Source organism: Haliotis rufescens, unplaced genomic scaffold, assembly GCF_023055435.1.
Source record: "Haliotis rufescens isolate VD_foot unplaced genomic scaffold, xgHalRufe1.0.p SCAF_2, whole genome shotgun sequence".
Classification (NCBI taxonomy): Eukaryota; Metazoa; Mollusca; class Gastropoda; order Lepetellida; family Haliotidae; genus Haliotis; species Haliotis rufescens.
Window position 1 is genome coordinate 76789456 of NW_025963890.1, and position 26571 is coordinate 76816026.

Sequence of the window (26571 nt, forward strand, 5' to 3'; positions counted from 1 at the left end):
AAAGTTTCCATGAATTATCCGCACATTCATTCTACTTCAAGATTATCTTTTATCATTCTCGAAAATAAGACTCTTGTGTTTTTCTCATTAAAGTCTCAGGCCTAAAGGTAATTCAAAGTGTATCATTTAAAAAATACAGAGTTTCTACTTTAACTCCTTACCAGATCTTCTAATATCTGTCCAATTTGTACGTATCTGCATTTTAAGATGCTTGACATTATATGTTCTGTCACTTTGGCTTCAATGTATCCTAAGACTGCGTATGGAACGGTTGGACATTAGCATAGTGTCTTCACATCATATACAGTGCAACAATTAATACGGGACACGTATTGAGTTTCCTTGATCTGGGCTGTAGACAAGGTGACACATTATCGCCATACCTCTTTATTATGGACAGCGAATTGTTATCTATTGCAATAAGATAGAATGAATACGTTAAGAGCGTTTGGAAATATGTTTTGGTCTGTTAAGAAAAGCCATAGCGAGCTCCCTTTCCGATATTGGTTCAATATACAGAAGAATCGTCAACAAATGAGACACATAGAAAAGCATATACTGGGCATGCTTGCAAATCGTGCTGTGTTGACGTGTCAATCTCGCCTCTCAAAATGAGCATTGGAATGGAGCAAATTAAAGCTAATATAGGAACATTCTCTCAAGCAGAAAATACAGACGACATGTACATTGCATTTGGTTAGTCAAAATGACATAACTGGTCTCTTTGAAACCTTCCTTTAAAGATATGATGATTTTTATCATTTCCTGTCCGTTTTCGATCACTTAATTGCGTGAGACAAAAGGAAACGAAACATGGTCGCTACAGTGGCGGTATGACCTTATGATTTGACAGTGATTCATAAACACATGCTCATGATGTAGCCGGAATCGTATACTCGTCTCTGTTTTGTGCAGAGGTTTCAATTGAATATGGAAAGGGCTTTATTTACCAGAGATGGGATGTTTACAAAATTGAATCATAAAACGCAATTTCAACAGCTTTGAAATTTGTGAAGATCCACGTCTCAAAACATGTTTTGGGAATGAAATTGGACTTACTCATATTCTTTGTTTACCTTTCTCCCGAAGTCCAGGCAAAGAATGCAATACAAAGATCATGACGGAATTGATTCGCTTTCATCTTAGCTTGTAGGGCATAAGTGGATATTTTACCGCATATATTGTCGCCGGGCATACTTTGTCACTGGCTAAGTTCACGGCAACGTTCACGGCACATATTGTCGCTTATCGTCACATTTTATCGACGGCGACAATATATATGCCGGGGATGCAGAGATTAGAGCAGTGATTTAAAAGGCCATAGATGTAATATATTTTTAGATGACTCGGGATATAGTTAATGCGGACACCGTTATGAAGATGCTTTATGTTATCTTTCATTTGCCCTCAGTTTACGATTTTGAGATGTAATTGTTCCTTCTGGTGGATATGATCTTAAACTGTTTTATATGGAAATGCAAATACAAATTTATGCAGTACATGTGCAGAAAGTATTATGGAAGTAAATTTAAGAGGTATGCTAGGCTCGATAGTTTTAGATATACATGCTCCGAAAATGACACTACCCGTCAATGTTCATCACGTTTCCATGGAAACTGTCCAACATCTCTAAATCTCTAAATAGCAACAGGCACCATTGCCCAATGTGAACAATACGTTTCATAAAGCTAGATTGTATAGTGATCCAGAAATGCACCGGAAATTAAATGTTTGTTTGTATGTTGTTTTACGCCGAAAATCAGCAATATTCATGCTATATTGCGACGGTCTGTATATAATTTAGTCTTGACCAGACAACCCAGCGATAGACATCATGAGCATCGATCTACGCAACACGGATACGATGACATGCATCAACTAAGTCAGCGAGCCTTACCTCCCGATCCCGTTAGTCGCCTTGTACGACAAGCATAATCGCCTTTTACGGCAAGCATGGGTTGCTGAAAAGCTATTCTACTCCGGATCTTCGCGGGTCCCGAAAAATAATGGTACAATGAAAGAAATGTACATTTCCAATAAATGATAAATGACAAAATACAGACGGACAGACAGACATACTTACATACCGACGACTATATATCACCCCCGTCATTACATGTCGGGAGGATACAAAATCAAGTCTGACATATTTTTCTATCAATGGAATGATGATCATCATGATCAACATTTCCATCATCATCCACAACATCGTCATCTCCAAGTTTATGTTTTCTGCTCTGCCGAATGCCGACAATGCGTGCTGTGAACCTTGGTATATACTCTCCCGTGACAACATATGCACGGCGACGTAATGCGCCTGCGATAATATGTGCTGTGAACGTAACAGGATATCTTGATCAGGACATTATGCGTTTAGGAGATTTCAATGCTTAAATGAAAGATTATCCTGATTATCCTGATACCTAATGATACACTCAAACATATTATGAATGACCCTGATGATTATTCAGTTGATGATGTCACAATACCCGGATCAGCGAAAGACAATGCAACTGGCTCATGCTGCAAGTTTCATTTGCACACCCTAAATGGAAGATTATTCAAGGATACTGATGGACCATTCACATGCATTATTCACAGTGGTCCTACTTTGGGAGACTATAATATCGCTAGCTCCTAACTTTCTCCATATATCAGTCACTCAAACAATTTCCCCTTATATTTAACTTTATCTGTAAACATATCTATGTGTCTCAAGGGGAGTCAATATACATAGCATAATGAAACTAGTCTTGACCAAAATGATTATAACAAGTGTACATGGTGGAAATTCAAGTGGAATTGAATATTTCTAATCAACCTTTATGACCATTTCATAGACGTTTGAACTTTACAGGGTAAATGATGACTTTGTGAGTATTGATCTTTATCAGAATTTTACATGTCATATCAAGAGAACATACATAGATAACCACCTTCCCATCAGTATAATTTACCATATCAGCAGCCACCATGGTGGGATCAAGAGCTTGAGGATTTATAACATGGGGAATATGCTCCTTTGTGAGTTCACAGGGAGTTTAATCACAATGTAGATATTTACAGACAACTGCGGAAATTGTTTAAGAAAACATTTCCAGTAACGAGAACAACATATCATAATAAACAAAAAGCACGAGCTTGCACAAGTCAGGAACAGTTCTGAACTATTAGGAATATTTTCAGGAAGTCTTAAATTGCCTCTAACATCATAAAACACAGCAATGTACACAGTGCTTTTAGAATCTACTCAATACCGACAGAGTAATTAACTATAGTACCTTCATAACTGATAATAAATATAGAACAGTGTTTGACAGAAAATGTTGATGAAATAAATGTACCATTTACCAATGAAGAAACTGTTCATACTCTACTGAAGCTGAACAATAGCATGTCACCTGGGCCAAGAAGACTGGGTATTGGATTTCTTGAATCATCATATTACACCCTTACTCGGTTCACCCTTCAACGGGGCACTTGTTTCTGGTACTTTTCCTCAAGAAAGGGGAAGACGGAAATTTCCTATTCACAAATTGGGAAACCTGGATATCACATATACAACTTCTAGTTGACACTGGTGTAAAGTTAGATAGAATATCAATGGATACTGAAACAAACTGTAACGGGTATAAACTCCTGGATTTATGTAAAAATAACGGGCTGTATATTGTGAATGGAAGATTAGGCAAAGACAAGGGTATTGGTAAACTGACATGCAGAAATGCCAGTGTTGTCGATTATTGTATTGCATCAGCAGAAACATTCCCATTATTAATAGATTTTGAGGTACAGGAGTTTGACCCGATCTCGTCCGATGTACACTGTGGCTTATCGTTAACGTTAGATTGTACAGCACAACAACTATCTCCAGTTATAGATGATGACAAGGATGAACATGTACATAAAGTTGTAAAAAGATGGGTTCCTGATAAAAGTGAAACATTTTTATGTAATATCGATAAGGTTGCCATTACCCATCAGTGTACAGAATTAGATGCGTGTAAAGACCAAATAGAGCGAAATGACATTAACCAAATTGTAAATAAACTCTCTCAGACGCTGGTTACTGCGGCTGAAACTACTCTAGGTACTGTAAGAAGTTCTAGACATTCTGTACATAAGCACAAGCATAAACCCTGGTTTGATGAAAAATGTAAATCATCACGTAGATTTTACCACAAGCGTAAACGTATATATGGAATGACTAAAGACAGTAATAGCAAAGCTATGTACATTTCAGCTAGTAGAGCTTATAGTAAAACCCTAAAGAAGGCATTTGAGACATATCAAAACAAATGTGTCCAACAACTGAGGGAATGTAAGGATAGTAACCCTAAGAATTTTTGGGAAATTTTAAAATCATTTGAACCAAAGAAAACAGCAGAAAAAATCAGTATAGACAATTTTTTTCAATTTTTTAAAGATCTTAATCAAAGTTCTGATGATAATGACGATGTTTTTGCCAATAACACAAATTACGATAATCATGATGATATCTTAGATTGTAGGATAACAGAAGAAGAAATTATGTCAGCTGTCCGTGCATTGAAGAACAATAAGGGTTGTGGGTTGGATGGTATTTACAATGAGTTCATTAAAAGCTCTATTCATGTTATGATGCCGGTTTACGTAAGGCTTTTTAACCTCGTTTTTGACACTGGAGTTTTACCTGAAGCTTGGCTTGTTGGCAAAATAAAACCAATCTACAAAAACAAAGGAAACCAAGCTGACCCAGACAATTACAGAGGTATTTCTATCCTAAGCTGTTTAGGTAAATTGTTCACTACACTATTGAATAATCGTTTACAAGCTTACTCAGTTCAGACTAATCTGATAAGCGAAGCGCAAGCAGGATTTAGAAAAAAATACTCAACAATTGACAATATGTTTATTCTAAAAGCTCTCATTGATATCTATAGAAACCTTAATAAGAAGTTGTATTGTGTTTTCGTCGATTTTAGCAAAGCTTTCGATACAGTATGGAGGTGTGGTCTGTGGACAAAAATGATAAAGTTTAATATCAAAGGAAAATGTTTTAATGTCATATATAATATGTATCAAAATATCAAATCTTGTGTTACACATAATAACAAGGTGTCAGGTTTCTTCCCATGTCAAATTGGTGTAAGACAAGGTGAAAATTTGTCACCTTTCCTGATGGCTTTGTACCTTAATGACCTTGAACAATTTTTATCTGAAAATGACTTTGAAGGACTGCATAATGTAAATAACCTTTTACCAGATTCACTTGAACTGTACATAAAACATTTTCTCATTTTGTATGCCGACGATACTGTTTTAATGGCCGAAAGCCCAGAAGATTTAAGAAAGTGTCTCACTATATTTGAAGAATATTGTACTATCTGGAAACTTAAAGTCAATGTTGACAAAACGAAAGTTGTTATTTTTGCCAAGCGCTCCACAAATAGAGTCTTCAAGTTTATGCTAAATGGCTCGTTTCTTCATGTTGTTAAAGAATATGTTTACCTTGGTATTTTATTTACAAACACTGGTAGATTCTGTAAGGCACTAAAGAGACTGACAGATCAGGCATCTAGAGCAATGTACGCTGTATTTCGTAAAATTAGAATATTAGAAATTCCTATTGACTGTCAACTGAAATTATTTGATCAACTTGTTCAGCCAGTATTGTTATATGGATCTGAGGTGTGGGGTTTTGAAAATGCTGTTGTCATTGAACGTGTACATCTTAAATTTTGTAAATATATTCTCAAGTTAAAACAGTCAACACCTGATTACATGGTATATGGTGAACTAGGGAGGTATCCTCTCAGCATTTTCATTAAGATAAGAATGATTTCATATTGGTGCAAGCTAACATCATCACAAACTAGCCTTTCTAGTATAGTATATAAACTTATGTTTCAAATGTCCATTGCAAATCCAGATTACCATTTCCCACTATTAAAAGAAGTAAAATGCATTCTTCAAAATATAGGCTTTAATTACATTTGGCTGTCTCAAACCTTTATTAGTGCCGCATGGTTGAAACAAAATGTGAAACATGTTCTCATTGATAATTTTCTGCAAAGATGGCGAGAATCAAAGGAAAATTCATCTAAAGGTTACTATTATAACATGTTTAAAGAGTTACCATCTCTAGAACCTTATTTACTAGAACTACCAATCACCTTACGCATCTCTCTTGTTCGTTTTAGAACAGCAAATCATAGATTACCCATTGAAACAGGAAGATGGTATAATATTGTGAGAGAGGAAAGAAAATGTACATTGTGTAAAAATTTTATATGTGATGAAATGCACTTTTTATTAGAATGTCCAAAACTCTCAGAAATTAGAAACAAGTTTTTGCCTCAATACTACTGTATGTATCCTTCTGCCGTAAAATTCTCTCATTTGATGTCCATTACTTATAAGCCAACTCTATTAAAACTGGCAAGTTATATAAGATCATGTATGGAAATGTTCCACTGACATGTTTTCTTCATTGTATCTTATTCCTGTGTCCAATTACATCTCTGTATCACTGCCGTGATTTACGAGAATAAACATCATTCACATAGTAGTATCTCTTATTAACTCACAATGCACAGTTATGACAAATATTGTGGCTAAAAGACTACAGGCATGAGCTGGTTTTAGCCCCGGATATTCAAACCTAAGGGTACATTTTACAGCATCTTCGGTGACTTTTCATAGGCATTGGATGGAGATAATCATGAAGTTGTATGGAAGAGATTTTGAAGATTATGTCTTAAAGGCAAATTTATAAAATTACTTGTATCTATGTATTGTGATCTATCAGCATGTGTCAAAACTCCAACCGGTTCATCTCTTTACTCGTAGTGTGACTTGGGAAACCGCCAGGGATGTTTATTTAGACCAAAATGATTTATCATCTGTGTAAATGAATTAATATTTGATATGCAGTAGATGCATCTCACATGGCTGATACAGCTTTACAATTTCATGAGAAGGTACACGTGTTAGAAACATTTTGTGAATTTGAATCAAACCTAAATATTGTCTTTAGAAGAGGGGGGCCTCACAGCAACTAACAATAATGGACATACGAATAAGGCACACATCTTGAAGTTGTAATCTTCTAAAGCTATCTAGGGGTGGAGTCACCCCAAAATTATAATGGAGTAAAACCCTGAGCTGTCTAACTCCTGAGTTTGATTTAACGCCGCTTTAAACAGTAATCCAGTTTATATCACGGCATGTGAGTTTGAAGTGGGAGGAAAACCTGAAGTGATGCAGGTTTCAGCCGTTAAATGTTTTAGTGAAACACGTGAGCACAGGTATGGTGCTGACAAACCTAGAAACATAATCAAGGCGAAACGGGATTCGAACCCACGATCATAGGTCTCTGGCGTACCTAAGGGATGCATCGCTGTACAGTGAATAACTCGATACATGGTCATATTAGCATGGAGGCACTTTTCTCAACACTTATAAAAAACAATCGTTTAATTTTAAACCATCCTCAAGCTTATGTTTGGTTAATCATGAATATGTTAACATGTTGGATCTTCAGTGTCTTTCATAATTTAGCTGTCTAAAGTCACCTGTGCCTACAATTCAGATGCTACCGAAGAGAGATAACTTAGTGGATGTGGACGTGTCCTACCTGGGAGAATAGAGGCCTACCGAGACTTGAGCGTAGACGTGGCATGTTGTTGATGACGTCAACCCTGCATCGTCCTGCAGTCTGCTGGCGATGTTCACCAAGAGGACCAGGAACCGCGGCTCACTGAAAGAACTGCAGTAAAGAACCGCTTACATGTGCGTACAAGTTGTCACAGAGCTGCAGCAAAGTGTCAGTATTCCATCACATGTACACATGACAGGGCCAGCACAATTGACTTGCCTTTGTATGTGTTTGTGACGGGTATCACCGGTGGGGCAGGATACGCTTACCTTTTTGCTTACACCTGGTATCATTCCTATTTGATAGTGATTCATAAACACATGCTCATAATATAGTAGGAATCGTACATCGAGTCTGCTTTCTGCAGAGATTTCTACTGGATATGGAAAGGGTCTTGTCGCTTTATTCAAAGAGATGCCTCAAAGTGTCAGTACTTACTTCCACGTACACAAGACAATATGAGAGGTAGGGACTCGCTTACAGAGTTGCAGTAAAGTGTCAGTATTCCATCACATTAACCATGCAATATGACATTACAAATATATGTGTTTTGTGACGTTACACATGCCTCAACCACGGCATGTTTCGGATGATTGTACATGGTGACGAAATGTGTTATTTCGCTGTTGTTGTCCAAATGAGTATCATGGTTATCTGAAACCTCTGAATTACCATCTACTATTAGATACATGGTCGATAACAGGTAATATTCACCTTTAATGCTTCAGGGATTAGTTTATTTTTACACGTTGGTCATACAGAGCTATACCCAGCTAACACACGACGTTGTCACAACGTTGTGGAAAGGTTGTGGATTGGTAACGTCGTGATATTACGTTGTCACAACGTTGTTATAACGTCAACGTGCAACGTTATTTCACAACGTTATAACAACGTTGCACATTCACGTTGTGAAAACGTTGTGCATTGGACATCACACAACGTTTTGTAGCTACGTTTCTGAAACGTCGGTGAAACGTTATAGAGTTTGCTTCTCGAACGTCATAAAGGAATAGAACTGCTTTATCAAAATCAACATGAATTTGTCAGAATACCAAGGCAGTAATACATTACCTTTCTATATATTCGGCATTTAAATTTTCATCTCTTAATACTAAAATTTCCAGAACGTAATTGCGTATCTCTATGACAACGTTATTCCACAACGTAACAACAACGTTGCAAATTAACGTTGTGATAACGTTGTGCATTGGACATTACAACACTTTTGGTAAATGATGTTTAGGAAACCACTTGTAGATCTACCATCTCTTAGTTTTATTTTTTTTAAACATATATATCTATAACGAAGTTATCTGTCTACTAAATGTTGCCACAAGCAATATTACAGTACAATTGCGCCCATTTTATGCGGCGTGAGAGCGACTGCTGAAAAGTTTAGCCTGTTGCCTCGTGAAGTGACGTCAGAATGACGTCACATTGTCGCGGAAGATTTGTTGTCACCAGCCATCTTAGTTCAAGCTCACTCTAGACATATTAGAAGTCTACAACCAAGAGATTGTGCAGTAACTGGAACTGGACAGATGATCTGTGAATTCGGATGAGGTAAGTTAATTTTTCAGAAGCAGCCTCCGCTTGTTGATATGTTTCTGTACATGCAGATCGTCAAATGATTTAGCCTAAATGTATCGTATTATTCAGCAGTGGCAGGGTTTAGAATGCAGTTTGCCGGTCACTTTCACTGATCATGAGCGTCAGTGTTGATATTAATATGTGATACACAGAACATAATGTATATAGAGGTGAAGGAGGCTCAAGACTTTTTTCCATATTATTATTTTATTGATACCAAGGGTAATTACCAAGGGCAAGCAGTATATGTTTGACCAGAATTCAGTCTGGCGGCGTTTTGTGGCCGTCATATTATGTTCGGGTTTCGATCGTAAACGTGTAGGTCTGTAAATAGGCCTAACTTATGCATCGCCTACTGACCACTGACAGTTATCGCCATTTCTTCCGTGTTATTTCGGAAATCATTACTATTCAAAGTTTACTTGTACTAATCTTCGGACTTTGATTTTTGTGAAACAATGTGGCTCATTCAGGCCATGGGAAAGGTTTAGTAGATTTCTCTTATACAGCGAAGAGAGGGAATCAAAACAATGGAAGTATTTTCAGATCGACTCTCTGTAGACTACTAGTTATAGCCTTAGTCTTAATGCGCTCAATGATGTTATGAAAAATTGTATTTTCGGGAAGAGATAGAAACATACTTGTTGTTTCCGAAAAGGCCTAATTAGCACTGACTGAAGTAGCCTAAATGTGGACCATCAGGTTGTTGGTGCTGTCTATACATTTTATTTTAGCAAGGCTCTTATCATGGTGTATTTTTATTATTTCCCAAAAAGAATCAATTCATCATTTTCCGATAACTAGATCTATGTCCGACTCCCTTCTAATAAAAACGAGCAAAAGTAAAACGAGTCTCTCGTCGCGCGCCATAATGGGGTGTTTGCGGTATTGTCATATTGGTGATGATAAGCTAGTCGATAGTCAAAAGTTAAATATCACCATATCTTGTCAGTGAGTTGGTCATCGTTTGTTGATTATTAGATGAGATAGGTGTAGCCAATGTGCACCAATGAAAAAAACAATGGAATTGATAGCAACCCTATTCGTTCGGTTTTCGATCTCCATATGTTGCCACGTAGGCTACCATACTACAGAATTATATTTAACGATATTGAACTGTATTATGTTAATAAACGTAGTAACAAATAAATTTCAATAAATATTTACAGAGCTGTTTCAACTTCGTCTGGTATTGTATAAGCTATTGCATTTTGTTAATTTTCCCATGTTTCTATCTTTGTAAATATTAGAACATAGATTCTATATAAATATCCTGGCATATTAATATGGAAAATATTAAGGTTAGTATTAAAAAAAATAATCACAATTGTAGTTAGGATAAATACCCCTAAGTGTTAACACTTCTATTCATAATTCATATTCAACATTCATGCTTCAAATATGGGAACTATTTATGTTATTTGGCAATATAAATTTTTCATTTATGTATATATTTTTCAAATAAGGTTTTAGAAACTCTGCCAACATATTCACTTGAATCACTAGTTTGTTATGTACAGCAGAAAGGTAAAGTTACTGCTTTTTAATAACTACAGTTGATCTATTGACTGATAAAACTATTTGCCAATACTACCACCAGTTACATCATACTCTCAGTAAATGTGATTTATCTATACAGTACTGGTTTATTTAAAAATGTGATACTTTGTGGTTTTTGTTTTTCTTTCAGGTGGAGAAAACAGTATTGTGGGAGCATATTTGTTTAAAGTACATCACTGACAGAAAGGTATGTATGATAAATAATATATACAAACATCTTCAAGAATTAAAATTTAGATGATTCTTATTTAATTATACCAACAATCTAAAAGGGCGGGGGTATAAAGTTACACCAATGATTCAGTGCTAAAAGCTTTTCTGCCTATGTATGATCCAAGAGCATCATGGTATTACTCTCAGCGCCTTCTTCCCACTTTCAACAGTTTTTAACTGTTTAAAGACTGACATCAGACATCAAAATATTATTTTAGGGAATGCAACCATTATTTTGTTATGTCAGAAATATGTCCCTTGCATTGCCATTTTATAACATTTGCGTCATTTTTTATTCAGTTACCAAGGCTTAAGGAGAGACTATGGATACAGTTGAAGATCATCCCCGTGACTTTTCATTTGAGGACTGAAAAGGCTCCTCAGCCACTCAGCCCAAGTTCTGACTTGTCATTTAATAAATAAATAAAGGTCACCTCAACCAGAATTCTATTGTCATTTCGTTGCTGGGAAATGGATCTTAGGACATCAGATGCATAGACTATTCTGTTTGTCACAGTGTTGCTCTCAATGCTGAATGTATGGGGTAAGGCCAAGAAAATGTACATGTTTCAATTTGTGCAGGGCTTATTGTTTGATGGCTTTTAATTTACAAATTCGTGGGAAAATCAAATATCTTTTAATTGTGTTGAAACATTTGTGAACAATTTGCACAAAGCCTTGAAAACTGTTTGGGAAAATAAATATTATATAACCAAATTGTACATGTAATTTAAAACATTTAGATTTTATCTTGGCCGTATTTCAAACTCTGCCAAAAGAGAGTGCATTTCATTGACTTGCTGTTTCACGGATAGGGTTAAAGCGAATTCAGTTTGCAGAATGTATTGCTTGGTACCTGATGTCTTAACTAGATTGGTACCTGATGTCTTAACTAGATTGGTACCTGATGTCTTAACTAGATTGGTACAAACTTTTCAGGCTGCCTGGGAGGTATTGAGGAATAAGACAGGCGTTAATCTACATGGACATTGCAACAACGTGCTGCAATGGCTGTAGTGTCGCCATATGTATGCGATACCTACGTTGTCGCGACGTTTTGGATAAACGTTGTAGCAACGTAAAAAATGGATGTTGTGACAATGTCTTGATTTGGTTGTATTTTGGTTTACGCACAACGTTGTAGCAACCAATCTGGGAGTCTACAGATTTACGTTGTGACAACGTTACATCACAACGTTGTAGCAACGTAAAAAATGGATGTTGTGACAACGTCTTGATTTGGTTGTATTTTGGTTTACGCACAACGTTGTAGCAACCAATCTTGGAGTCTACAGATTAACGTTGTGACAACGTTACATCACAACGTTGTAGCAACGAAAAGTCAACGTTGTCACAACGTTGTCACAACGTAGAATTGTTTGCTGGGTAGCTGGTCAATGCTTTCCTGGTAACAGTAGGTAGTTGGGTTTTAGGTGATGACATGGACGAATGAGAAAAAAATATTCTTACTCTGAAACCAATGTGCAGGAGCCTCACTCATCCATGTCAGTAAGCTGTCAATCAACAGAGTAACACTTGGGTCACGTGTAGTTCCGGTCAAGTGATAGTGTTGAACGGGTCTGGTGAATTCATCACTCTCAAACACACTTTGAGGAGTGAATATGGTTTTACACCGCTTTTAGCAATATTCCAGCAATATCACAACAGAGGACACCAGAAATGGGTTTCATACATTGTACCAATGTGAAGAATCGAGCCCATGGCTTCAGCGTGACAACCGAATGTTTGTACCATTATGCTACATTTGAAATGGTACTGGTCAATGGTTAATTGAGTGAAATGCAAAAGTGCTATGATGTGTCGGTCATTGGCTCTTTGACGCCTTGCTGCCTAGATTAAATGGTAGTTGTCAGATCAACAAACCAACAGGTTTAGTGAATAGCTCACATAACGTATCATTAAGGCATTCATTATGGGCTCAGAGTTAGATAAACCTCTAGCAGAAAGTATTGCAGCACCTTCCTGACATATTGTAAGATGTGTTTAACGTCGTGGTGTTTCACCATTGCTGAAGTGTATGGTTAGGCATCATTTGCTATCGACCTACCAAACAGCTAAACCGATTATGCAGCAGTAAAGTCATCACTCTGGACAAAACCACACTTCTATAAATGTCATGAACTGAATAAACCCCTTTAACATATGGTCCATTGCTTAATCTTGCAGTCTAACCATGCCTGAGCGACGGAGGAATGATTGGATGATTGGACATCATGGTTAACACAAGCAGTTTCCTGATCATCATGAAACATCAATTTTGTCAACATGGATGACTTGCTTGGACTCATAGATTCTCCTAAGTAAGCATGATCAAATTTGATGTATTTAGATTCATTATCAATATATTTTCATTTCAATTTAGTAAAAGCAGCTGCCTTACATTTACTGCAAGACCAAGAGTGTTGAGGATGACATCATTCGATATAACTTTAGATGTCTGCATGCTTTTGTCAGCCTCGATGTGGAAACAGGACTTCCAGTCGAAGGGAGGTACATCTGCAAGGCAACCAGTGTTAACGTTAGGTTTTAGAATCTTCATTTGAGACTACATTTAGGATCTAGAGACATGCAACATAAGTAGCCACAGGTGTTCGTTTCGAAGACAGAAAAGCCATTAAAAGCAAGTTAATTTTAATTGTGGAACCACGATAAATATTTGTCAAAAGAGGATGTTATTTCCTAAAACATGTTCTAAATCTATTTACCAGTTGATCTGAAGGCCCCGTTACCAAGGTGCGCGAGTCGCTGTTATACACCTGATTCCACACTTCCTCTTTGTCTGGGTGTGACGCTACTAGGAATACTCCCTTCCTTGATGTGTAAGACTGCAGTAAGATGTAATATATTCCTTGGTATTTATGTTAACAATATATGTCATCCAATAAACCTACATACACAATGACATGGCGTCGAAACACCAATGTTATGTGGGGGTTAACTACCTTAAACAGAGCATGTTACTTGTCAGCATATGCAATGTTAAGACACCTGAGCTGGGAATCATATCATTGAGTAAAAGGTAATCATATTTCATCCATACTGTACCGAATTCATGTCAAGCTATGTATAAAGTATAACACCTACTGCCACTGTGGTACTTGGATCTCCCTCAAGGCCTCCTGAAAAAATATAGTTACTTCACTACAGTGCAACTGCAGCTGTGTTGTACCGATGTCCTCATGTTTGTTAAGTGTGAGTGCAATTTCAGTGAGGTTTGAAACAACAACAGCTTTAGAGAAGGAAACGAACATAACTTACTTTCATATTCATTTTCCTAAGCCTGCAATAAAAGTACAAATGGTAAATACATGTAACTATGTTTATCAAAACATGTTGTAGAAAGTTTCCTTTTCATACATACGTCGATCACGCCATTGTTACTATCGTCTCTTTAGAACCTTCATAGGGTTACATACTGTATGGTGTGCCTACCTCAACGTGCTCCTGTACAGATTGTTACCCATGATAACAGCAGACACATGACTGAGATCTATCTGTCTGATGACGGCAGAGTCAAGTGATGTGTCCCCCTCTTACACCACCACAGCCACGGCCCGATACAGGAAGAGGTACTGCTCCTGGTCTGAGACAATGACAACATGATGCCAGGAGACCAGGATATAAAGCATATGGGTGACACAGCCACGGCCTGGTACAGGGACAGGTACTGCTCCTGGTGTGAGACAATGACAACATGATGCTAGGAGACCAGGATATATAGTGTATGTGTGACACAGCCTCGGCCTGACACAGGAACAGGTACTGCTCCTGGTGTGAGACAATGACAACATGATGCTAGGAGACCAGGATATATAGTGTATGTGTGACACAGCCTCGGCCTGACACAGGAACAGGTACTGCTCCTGGTGTGAGACAATGACAACATGATGCCAGGAGACCAGGATATATAGCATATCTGTGACACAGCCTCGGCCTGAGACGGGAAAAGGTACTACTCCTGGTCTGGTCTGGTCTGGTCTGGTCTGAGGCTGTGGGGCAGGGTGGAATGGAACAGACTGTACCCAGAGTAAGATACATGCACATTTTTCGCAACACATTTTAAAATATCAGGAATATTCTTAAAGGTTATGGTTTTGATCTGTCTGCGTTTCACGCCGATTTATAGAAAATACTCTTCTTCTGGGACTGTCAAGATGGAAATGTTTGGTAAGCAGTGTTTGCTAAGATGTGGTGACTGGCATTGCTCTGTAACTTCATATTATCCTGCTGACAGAGAAAGAGAGACCCTACCTATATGAATGGTCTTTGTAAATTGTTTCTATGTTTATGTCTTGTGTTTAAGAAATGCCGGTGCCTGATACCACCACGCGCACAGGGGGACAGCTTTCTCCTACAACAACTGGTATAATTGGTGTATCTGTGGGAACTGGTCTCACGGTGATCATGGGAGTTGTACTCCACGTGTGCCTTGTAAGACAAGGGAGGTAAGTGAACCTTACAAACACATCATTATACTTGTTATAAAAAAACACATGCGTTAATCCTATTGAATGATGTTACAACGTATCAAGACATCACTACAATCTATTGCACAGGTTGATGTGGATTGGCACTTCTCAGAAGGATGAGTTGAGGGACACACAAGGGCCAGTTGACAGAAATATCACTTAGGCGTCTGACCACAAATCTGTATCCGAGGTTGCACACGATCATGGATGCAGCATCGGCAACAACAACTATGTTGCGCTTGATGTGGCAACAAAGGCTGACAGTGAATATGACGTCATTCGGAACAGACTTTATGAAAATATATAAGGATTGTTACATCTTGCATGACACTATAGTGTCAGATGTGGTCATATTAAGAACACACCTGAGCATGCTATCAACAACTACAGCAATGATGACTCATTGATTTAAAAAAAATATGTCCAAAACGTTTTTTACCTGCAGTAATGACCTGCTATTTATAGACCGCTTCTGCGCTTGAGCGGATTTACTGTCTGCCCGGAGACACGCTTTGGCTGCGATTCAGGGGCCAAAACAAGTACTGACCAGCTTAGTGTCAGTCTACCCTGTCTCAGTGGGATGTGTACGTTACTACGGCGTGATATCTCAACACTATAACACTGGCAATAGTCCGAACTAGTACAAGCTTTCACACACATACTCACATGAACGCACATGCACATACGCACATACAGACGCACAACCTCGTGCATGCACGTTACTATATAACTGTAAAAACTGTACATATATTGCTGAATCTGTACATAAACTGTTTGAGATAATTAGTAGAGATTCTTTATTACTACTTATTATAATCATTAGACTTCTTTGCTTGATTATCTGCTAATAGTAAAGTCATTTACTACATAGTGTTTACTTTTGATCAATCTGCATCTAACAATAAGTATACCAATTGTCACCATGTTCATATGCTACATGTTGGCAAAAGGTAATATGTCAAATAATGTTCATCTGTTGCAATAGCGAAAGACAATATTGCGTGAAGAAATGTTTTGATGGACCAAAGTCTGTCATCAAGCGCCACACAATGCCAACAAACAGGAAAACATGTGACCAATAATCAGTCAGACTACCCGTCAAAATGAGAGTGTCTGACCAAAACTGAAACGCAAAAAAATCACGAAATCAAGTTCACAGTCCTAAAAGCACGAATCTCGGTAGCGCGTATGTGATCCACGTGATGCGATCACTTGTCTACGATAGGGTTAAGGTCTGATGACGCAAAATGCGTATATCGTGACCAGACACCAGCCTCAAGGAGACGATTACGCACTGTCTGAGTAAACATGTCACCACCACTGGGGTTCTACAGGTCATTTCTGAGTGTAGTGGCAGCCACGAAGTGATGTTTTGCTGCAATCAAGAGAAACCTGTTCCTCTGTGTGTGGTGGAACGCGATCGACCACCTGCATGTCGCTGGGCAGCTGATCCAAACTTGTCTTGTATCGATTGCCTGCCCTGCTGATCCCACTTTGGCCGACACCAAAGTCGTTTGCAACTTGACGTGTTGACCCACTGTCAAGCATGCCTGTGCAGTTGCCCAATTCTTAGATTGTTGCAATCCTTAGTAGCAAATGTTTTTGTTGTCTCTGATAATGATGTGCAGCGATTCTATCATGATACATCCAACACAGATTTCTAAGCACCTCCTGCACATTGTGCCATTGACTGCAAGCTTCTGTCCATTCATTAAAAAACTGAGGTCGTAAAGGAGTCGTCCAATCATTGTGACAATACTGTTACCCATACATTTGAATATTTTTATCTTAATTTGTTGTTGGATTTTATATATCATCAAAACGTGATATTTAGCATACGTTGAGTAGTAAAACATGCATGTACTTAACTCAGCTGGTGAGAACAAAAGCTTTGTGTGGGCCCATCAAGTAGATGCAATTATCGATAACATTATAGATTGATATGTGCGTATAGTTGGAAGGTGAATGTTCGTTTAGAAATTTCTGTACTTGACACATCATTTTGTTTAGGCTTTAGATCTTTCCAATATTGCATTCATGTTAAGGAAATTGTTTGTAAATGTGTTATAGATCGATTTATTATGCATGTGTTAGTGACACACTGTTCGTATCTGAAACATGAGGGCCATGACGACATGAACTTAAATGAGTCACTTGATGAGATTATTATGTTCTCTGAAATACAAGTAACCTCTATGAACTTGGTTTTGATTGTGCATGTCAGGTGTATTATTGTGATACTGTGTGTATTCTTGTGATGTATGTATTCTAGTCATGTCATGTGTATTTTAGTCATGTTGCGTGCTTTCTAGTCATGTGTGTATGCTAGTCATGTGTGTATAAGATAATGTATCACATTATCATCATGGTCCAAAGTAAGAAACATAAAACACCTGCTCCGATTTCTGTTTAGCATTCCACCCCAGCCTACATCATGCAGACACTCTCATAGCTGAAGGTAATTTACTGAATCAAACGCTTTTTTAAAATCCACAAAAGCAACGTATAATTTCCTTTTTCTTTTTGATAAACATGTTTTAACAATTGCATTCAACGTAAATATGTGATCAGCAGGAGAATATCTCTGTCTAAAGCTTGCTTGTGTCTCTGGTAGTTAACTTCTTATATTAGCCCAGTTTGTGAGTCTAGAGTTTAAGACACTTGTGCAAACCTTACTAATTGTACACAATACAGATATCCCTCTTAAGTTATCTGGATTATATTTGTTACCTTTCTTATGTAGTGGACCATGACGCACCCTTGTGGCTACACATGTGCAATGACTGAACTGAATTAATGCTGACAATGACGACAATGCTTTTGTCAATTACGGTGTCTAATTTCATTTGATTGTGTTCACGCATATTCTGTGTAGATACTTTTACATCCACTTAATAAATATCCTTATTTTTTAAGTATGCGTTTCTTTTTTTGACGAGTGTGCATTAGACTTTAATCACATTGGTTAAACCAACCACCACCCACAAACATAGGGATTCGAACCAACGGTGGTATGTTTCTGGCAGGTCTAAACACTGCTGTGTTCTTCAATTATAAGGCGACAATGGTCGTCGAAAAAGGCGACATTCATGATATCAATCACTGGATGTCCCGGCTCGATTATTTACAGAACGTCGCCATATAGCTGTAATATTGCAGAGCCCGGCGTTGAATAACAAACAAAATCCTCAATTATAGCAAACGTTTGAGGATAGATCAATACAACAAACCCCCTCAACATTTCATTTTTATCCAAAGTTGTTTATCAGGCATAATTGTGCTCAAAATAACAAGAACAAAGTAACATGAAACGTATTGAGAATATATATAAACCCAAATATTTCTTGACCATTACAACAAGCTAATAACGCGAGTGACTCGGGTGTGTGAGAGAGATTTGGGTTATAACAGGAATTAAGCATCGATTTGATATTTTGATATTAATGCTGTCTCAACCATATTTTACTGTCAAATCGAAATTAGATTTGAAATACAACTTATTTATTTGACGGTTATTACGAACTCAAAGGGACTTGGAGGTAAATCCATCCAATTCACAAAAATGATCAATAATAATATATGGTTTCCTTTAGATGCCACCTAGTAACAGCACATGATTAGTGTTATTTGATTTAGCCAAGATTGTAACCTTTGAAAAGGACGTTATGTGGACAACTTAAATATTTTATCTGCCACAATTTATTATCATACTATTTCTGTATAATCACACGTTTCCTTCGGGAAATCTTAACAGGTCACTGGATAGTGTCAACATCAGCTGGAATACCACGCTTTTGTTGTGGAATACTTTTTTACATACGACGGCCAAAGGCCATAACTAGCTATTCAGCTTGATATTTGCAAAACTGGTAATTTGAGTGAGAGAGAACTATTACTTATTTTTCAAAGGCACCTCCGATATTCACAAAGGGTGTTCAAACATTTAAGCAGCTGGCATCATCACCGCAATTTGACATTTTGTATTTGACATTGCTTCTTTGCTTTCTAATGTGTATGGATACCAATGAAGTAATCCATATAAGTAAGTCAATGAAGTAAGTAATATATTCAGATGTTGCACTATCCGAGACATGATGCGTACATCTTTTCTTAGATATGATTGTTATCGTTCTGAATAACATCATACAGTGACTTGTCCTCCCTGGTGAATTCATTCAATGTTGTATAGTCTTGAACATTCACATCGGAAGTGGGCGCATGAGTAGACATCTGTCCAGTGTTGGGCGTGTCCGTCCTTCTTAACTCTTGAGGGTCTGTGGTAGTTGTGGGAATCCATTTCAGTCTTAAACAAAGAATTTTTACACTGGTAGAAGTATTATACATGCACATATAGGTGCTTGTGTTAAGAAGCAAACAAACAGTAAAGACACAATGTCAATAATCTGTTATATAACATCATACAAAGCTAAGCAATGAAGGAGTTACCTTCCAGACTTCAACAGCCATATCATCAGCCCACCAATCAGCAACATTACACCAATTCCTACTGCTCCCACAATGACACCGGTTGTAACAGGAGATACTGGATTAGATACAAAGTCACTTTAGTCCGGTTTTTAACATTTTTTGTGAATAAATATATAATCAGCATATGACAACGTAAACAATAGCATAGAATATATAACGTGTGTTTGATGATAGATGTTCAGAGATCAAACGTCATCAATACATGGTGACATGGCTATAATTGATCTTTTCTTATTCGTAACCTCATATTTTGGGGGAAAAACGACTAAAAAGTATTCAAACCCCTGACATCCACATCACATCTGTCACCAGTGAAGCCGTCCAGACATTCTCCTGGACAGCGTCCATCTCCATCATCACACGTGACGTCACAGTGTCCACAACGAGAACAATCACGCCCATAGGTTCCAGGCTTGCATTCTGAAGGTAGTCAGTTAGGTATTCGGTTATGAGGTGAGGTGAGGTGAAATGGGGTTCAACGTCGCATCCAAGATTATTGCACTTGTATAGCAACGTGCATGTACTTGTGTGTGTTTGTGTGGCTGCTTGTACTAGTCCGGACTGATGCCGATATATAGTGCTAGCTCACTGAGATACCATGCCGCAGTTGAACATGAAAACCCCACTCAGACACAGTATACTGACTCCGAGCCGCCCAGTCCTTGTTTTAGCCCCTGAATGCCGAGCGTCAGACAGGGTAACAACAAGTACCATCTTTAAACGTCTTTTGGTATAACGCGGTCGGGGATCGAACCCCGGACCTTCCGCTCTCCGGGCGGACGCTCTACCACTTGACCACGGAGGCCGTCTTATTCAGTTATGAAATGATATGAATAAGAAACAAGTTGACATAATCTAGTTTCGATATAACGCATTTTCGTTTGTAGGTTTTTAAATGGTTGATATACAGTAATAGTCATTGAATATTCTGTATAACAGAAACTAAATAACTAAATATAACATATTTCCCATTGGTAATTGTACATGTTTGATTGAAATGGGGTTTAACGTCGCAACCAAGATTATTGCACTTATATAGCGACGTGCATGTACGTGTGTGTGTTTGTGTGGCTGCTTGTACTAGTCCGGACTGATGCCGATATATAGTGCTAGCTCACTGAGATACCATGCCGCAGTTGAACATGAAAACCCCACTCAGACACAGTATACTGACTCCGAGCCGACCAGTCCTTGTTTTAGCCCCTTAATGCCGAGCGTCAGACAGGGTAACAACAAGTACCATTTTTAAACGTCTTTTGGTATAACGCGGTCGGGGATCGAGCCCCGGACCTTCCGCTCTCCGGGCGGACGCTCTACCACTTGACCACGGAGGCGGTCTTATTCAGTTATGAAATGATATGAATAAGAAACAAGTTGACATAATCTAGTTTCGATAAAACGCATTTTCGTTTGTAGGTTTTTAAATGGTTGATATACAGTAATAGTCATTGAATATTCTGTATAACAGAAACTAAATAACTAAATATAACATATTTCCCATTGGTAATTGTACATGTTTGATTTCATTGAAAGATGGGTCAAATGATATACTCTAATCATTACAATATACATATATATATAACCTACACATATAGTAGCATATATATGTCAATTTAATTGAAAAAAACTAGTTAAGAGCAACTTTGATTCAAGATTTCCTTACATTTTTGTAAACAAAAGACTGGCATATTTATCATATATTGTTATCTGACAACGGAAAATTAAGAGAAAAGTACCACAAAAGGGTCCGTGAAAAACGGGTAGAATGAAGGACTTCGGGATTACTATTTTCCTCGTTAGGGGCCATTTGACCACGACAGAATATGTTCTAATGTGTTTACCAATTAGAAACATATATTACTAAGTTGTTATTCCCACCACCATTAACAATGTACCGAGCTTGGTCTCTGTTTTTGAAATATATATTTGCTAAGGTTTACACGAAAAACTATTTCGAGGCTGAAACGTCCTTTCAGAGAAACATGAAGTAAGAGAAAACTGATATGATATGCCAGCATAAATTTTGCATGATAAATTTAAAGTGTAAGAAAAACTTACAACTTTATGGATAACAACTATAACAACTGCATATAGCGACGTTTTAATGTAGATTCTTACACCGTCATCAAGCTGGAGTAACTCACTCTGGCTTAATCACGGTTGAGTGATGTTTGGAGCCTTTTAAAGTTAATGGCTTCTTCCTTTCTGCTTTTGAAATCTTCGAGGTTGCTTCGATTTTGTCCCACTGGATGCTGAACTCCAAGCATCAAGCAACCTTGATCTAGGCTATTATTACATACCCCCTGTATATTTAACCAAGTAACATCACAGGGCTCATTGACAAAAACAATATAATTAGTCTACAATTTTTATTAAGCTTCCATGTCATTATTATTCTATTCCAAACAGCAAGTATAATGTTGCAGTGTTTTGTAGTTTCTTGTTTAACGCCACACTAAGCACTATTCCACCTTTACCAGAAAATCCAGTGATTGACAGCATAAACAACAACGTCTTACGCAGTCGGGGTGCGATGACAAGAAAACAGCTAAGTCACCTCTTACTACTTGCATAGCCTGCTGGGGACCTTTTCTAACCAGGATTCCTCACTAGTAGAAGTGATGACGTCAGGTGTGCCGGGAACAACGTAACATATCCTACCAGCACCACCCGTCCCGAGTGAAGGCCAAAAATCAAGATAAAACATCTGGCCACCGTTGGATATGCTTTTTTTCTCAAACATTTCAGAATTTACTTTATCCTAGAGATTTATTATTGTTTTAGTGGACCATATTCAAGGTTGCGTGGATACCTGCAGTGCATAAGTGTCGTTTGAACCCATATTCAAGCAACATACTTAACTATTTGTCTGTTCCTCAGGGTGCGACTGACAAGTTCGTTTGAGAGACTACTTACACGATGACTTCCAAAATTAATTGATTCCTGAGTGTCATTTTGATCATATGCAATAGGGTATTATTTATTACTAAAAAGTAAGCGTTTCATGTCCAAGCGCTGGCACGCGTCACGCAAAGACAAGTCAATTGTTCAACTGAAAGAACACCGAAACATATGGAAGCCTGCAACCTCGGGGTATCGCTGCACTTGTCATGTACGCTAAACGGAACAAAATGCACTCTCTAACCTTTATGATTATATCAGATATTATATCAGATGTCATTGATGTTATCTGACAATGCATATTTTACTGATAGTGAGTGAGTGAGTTTGGTTTAACGCCGTTTTTAACAGTATTTCAGTTATATCGCGGCGCATCAGCTTAATGTGGGAGGAAAGCCCGAAGTGATGCAGGTCTCAGACGTTTACCACTTCGGTGAAACCTACGAGCACGGATATGGTACTGACAAACCTAGAAACATAATCGGGGCGAACCGGGATTCGAACCCACAATCATAGGTTTCTGGCGTGCCGAAGGGACGAAACTCTGCACAGCGAATCGCGGCACCTTAGACAACTGGAACACCCGTGCCCCTATTTTACTGATAAAAGTTCATTCTTTACATTAGGAGCTCCGAGTAAAAGCTGGGCCTCGCGTTCAGTTTGGGAAGGGAGAGAACTCCATCGTATTGCGGTATGGAGAAAGGTTGTGTATGTAGGTCCGAATTGAACAAAAAGAGGCCACAATTATACCAACCACTTAGTATGATCATGCAAGACTTAAGTGATTTGTCCAGACAAGTGCAAAGACAGCACAAGAGAAATTCTAAATGTGTTCTCAGTAATAGGTTTTCAATGCATATTTACCGGAAAGTAAGAGAAAAATATTTAAAAAATCAAAAACAAAATATCAGAAATGATATACTAAGATTTATTTTTTTTAAATTGGGTAACAAAATGGAAAAATGTTAAAAGTCAACAATTCATATATAAAATAGCCATCCTAGTATGCCCAAAGTATGTATTTATCTTTTGGCTACTAGTGAAAAACTACGTTTGGCATTATGGCCCTTATTAGTCCCAATGAATATGCAGATGATCTAGTTCATGTCGATAGAGAAAGTTTACTTGGGGAACTGCGGGTTACATCGTTGGTCATTGATAGATGGGGGTAAGGCAATATTAAAATAGATGCCAGAAGTAAGTATCAACGCATTAATAACCCCTTACTTACAGCAGACGGATCATTCCGAGGAAATAGAAACTGTTACGAAGTGAGCACTTTCTGGTTACTGATTTGCATTAATAGATAGCTGCTGAGAGGCGTGTCCACGTGAACTTCCGGAAATCACAAATTCCGCAATACGATGAATGCCGCAGTACCACGGGGTCCGAGTATACATGTCAAATTGGGGAACATTCTACATCCTACATCATATTGTTGTGTTGACCTAACTAAAAATAGGGGGGGTCATACAAGCAACAGGCACGATGATGTTCTGTAACTTACTTCCGGAGCAGTCTATTTCTGTCCATCCATCTTCACACCCATCAGGACACTGTCCTGTCACTCTGTCACATGTAGAGGAGGGTGTCTTACAGTGTCGGGAACTGCAGTTACTGGCACAGTTAGGGCCGTACACCACACTAGTACACGCTGAATGAGATATAGGTGAAACTGGTGTAAGTTTAAAAGTAATTCAAAGAGAGTTCTCATAGCTGCAGATATAATTGAAATTATAACATCTGTAATATACTTTAACAAACTGCCATTCATTTTGGAACATAAACATTACTCAGCTTTCAATTAATTGATATCATAAAGCTGGCGTGAAATACAAAGTATATGGAAACATATTTTTAGTACCAAACACAATTTAGGTCAATGGAATGGTTTATGGGTTCCACTTTTGTTACAACTCGTCTCAAATTGCTGAGTTTGGGCGATGCTGCTCTGTAAAATGATTTCTTGGATCAAACGTTAACTGCATAAGAAGCATGATACCTGTTCACATAGGGATATGAAAAGGCGACCATGCAACAAAAAGGTCATCAGTCAACTTATGTTGTGAGAGAAAATTCACATCTGACTTTTCAGCAGGTGTGAATAGTTTCACAATCTGTAGGGAAGTAGACATATTTATATCTTGAATTTTAATGGTGATGCCACCATAATGACAAACTACTTCTAATAAGTGTATGCAATGTTAACACTGAGTTGAATCAACTAATCATATTGTGCATTTTGATTTATTTGTATAAATTCAATTCAATCACTGTTCAATCAGTTCTTATGTTGAACCAATCACAAATACAAATATGTTATATTAACAAAACAATTAATATTGTTTATTGTATTATTATGGTGCAGGGTGACTTACTTCTGGAGCAGTCTATTTCTGTCCACCCATCTTCACACCCATCACAAGAAAAAATACCCATATATACAAAATATACAATTTTGTATATTTGATATTTCCAAAATATACAATTTTGTATAGTTGGTATTTCCAAAATATACAATTTTGTATATATGGTTAGATTTTACCACTGCTTCATTCAATTTCCTCACCTCTTATAGAATGTTTCACATAATATGTGGTTGCAAAGTTTACTTATGATACCGAACAGTATAATTATTGCATGTGACAATAATGCTTTAATACTATTTTCATTATGACAACTATATGATGTTATGAAATAATTTGTATTTCGTTATGTTTTACAGATCTTAATAACAGTTTGATCAATATAAAATGCGTACGCCAGCAACAAGTAGTTGAAAGTAGTTTTAAACATTGATGTTTATCGTTCCAAAGCTCTGTTCTCCAGCTCAGTTCATCTTTGTTTACGAGAACGTTTTTAATATGGGCAATTTTCTTCTTTCGGGACATTGGAGCAGTCATAATATTCATAACATCATAAATATTAAGATTACAGGCAATTTTAACAACTTTAGTACTCCATGAACTTTTACATAGTAACCATTTTCTTCATCAAAGCGTTACAAGTACTGTTATTAAATCTTGGGGTAGTCTAAAAACATTAGCATGTAATGTAACAAACGGGGAGGAGAGACCCATGTCTCCATTAGTGGCTATACATGGAGGTACCGTTACTAACACCAAGAAATAATTTACCGGCTCTATTTTGGATTAGATTAACGTTTTATCCTCATATACCAGAGCCATAGAACATTACCGGCTCAACAAGACTTTCATACAGTTTCATAAAAAACATCATAAGACATACACCCAACAGAATAAGACAAAGCATGGCTGGCAGAATTGTACAACTCTTTCACAGTTTCACATATCTAGATGCTCGTCAACCCGTAGTCCCAGATAACGATATGATTCTACATAGACCAGTGTTTGCCCAGCGTAGAGGAATCTGGTTAATCTGTATCACTTAACGAGTGGTGAATAGCTTACTCTGCCCACAGTCGAGAGCAGCACAGTAATTAGTAGTTTAGACCAGGCGAATACACTGGTCACACTTGACTGGTCTGTCTGATGATTCGGTCACCTGCCAAATGGGATGTCTGACAATTGGGTGTGAACCTTACAGAGGAAGTTATTTTATGAATGCGTCACGTGTTTCAAAAGAGATGACCATTATCTAAGTAAAATACTTCTAAGATCATAAAGGACATAACATTTAATGAAGTGAAATTCATTTTCGACAAAC

The 26571-nt window shown here is 37.6% G+C and overlaps 2 protein-coding genes across 2 annotated transcripts in view; both read right to left on the reverse strand.

Moving 5' to 3' along the window:
- Nucleotides 1–26571, reverse strand: part of LOC124147611 (multiple epidermal growth factor-like domains protein 10) — a 305895-nt gene that overhangs the window by 198010 nt on the left and 81314 nt on the right. Inside the window, exon 9 of the mRNA XM_048400597.1 lies at nt 24392–24538. Within this exon, the coding sequence (XP_048256554.1) occupies nt 24392–24538 (147 nt within the window). The remainder of the gene's footprint in view (nt 1–24391; nt 24539–26571) is intronic.
- Nucleotides 1–26571, reverse strand: part of LOC124125410 (multiple epidermal growth factor-like domains protein 10) — a 344612-nt gene that overhangs the window by 86055 nt on the left and 231986 nt on the right. The gene's annotated exons all lie outside the window — the stretch shown is intronic.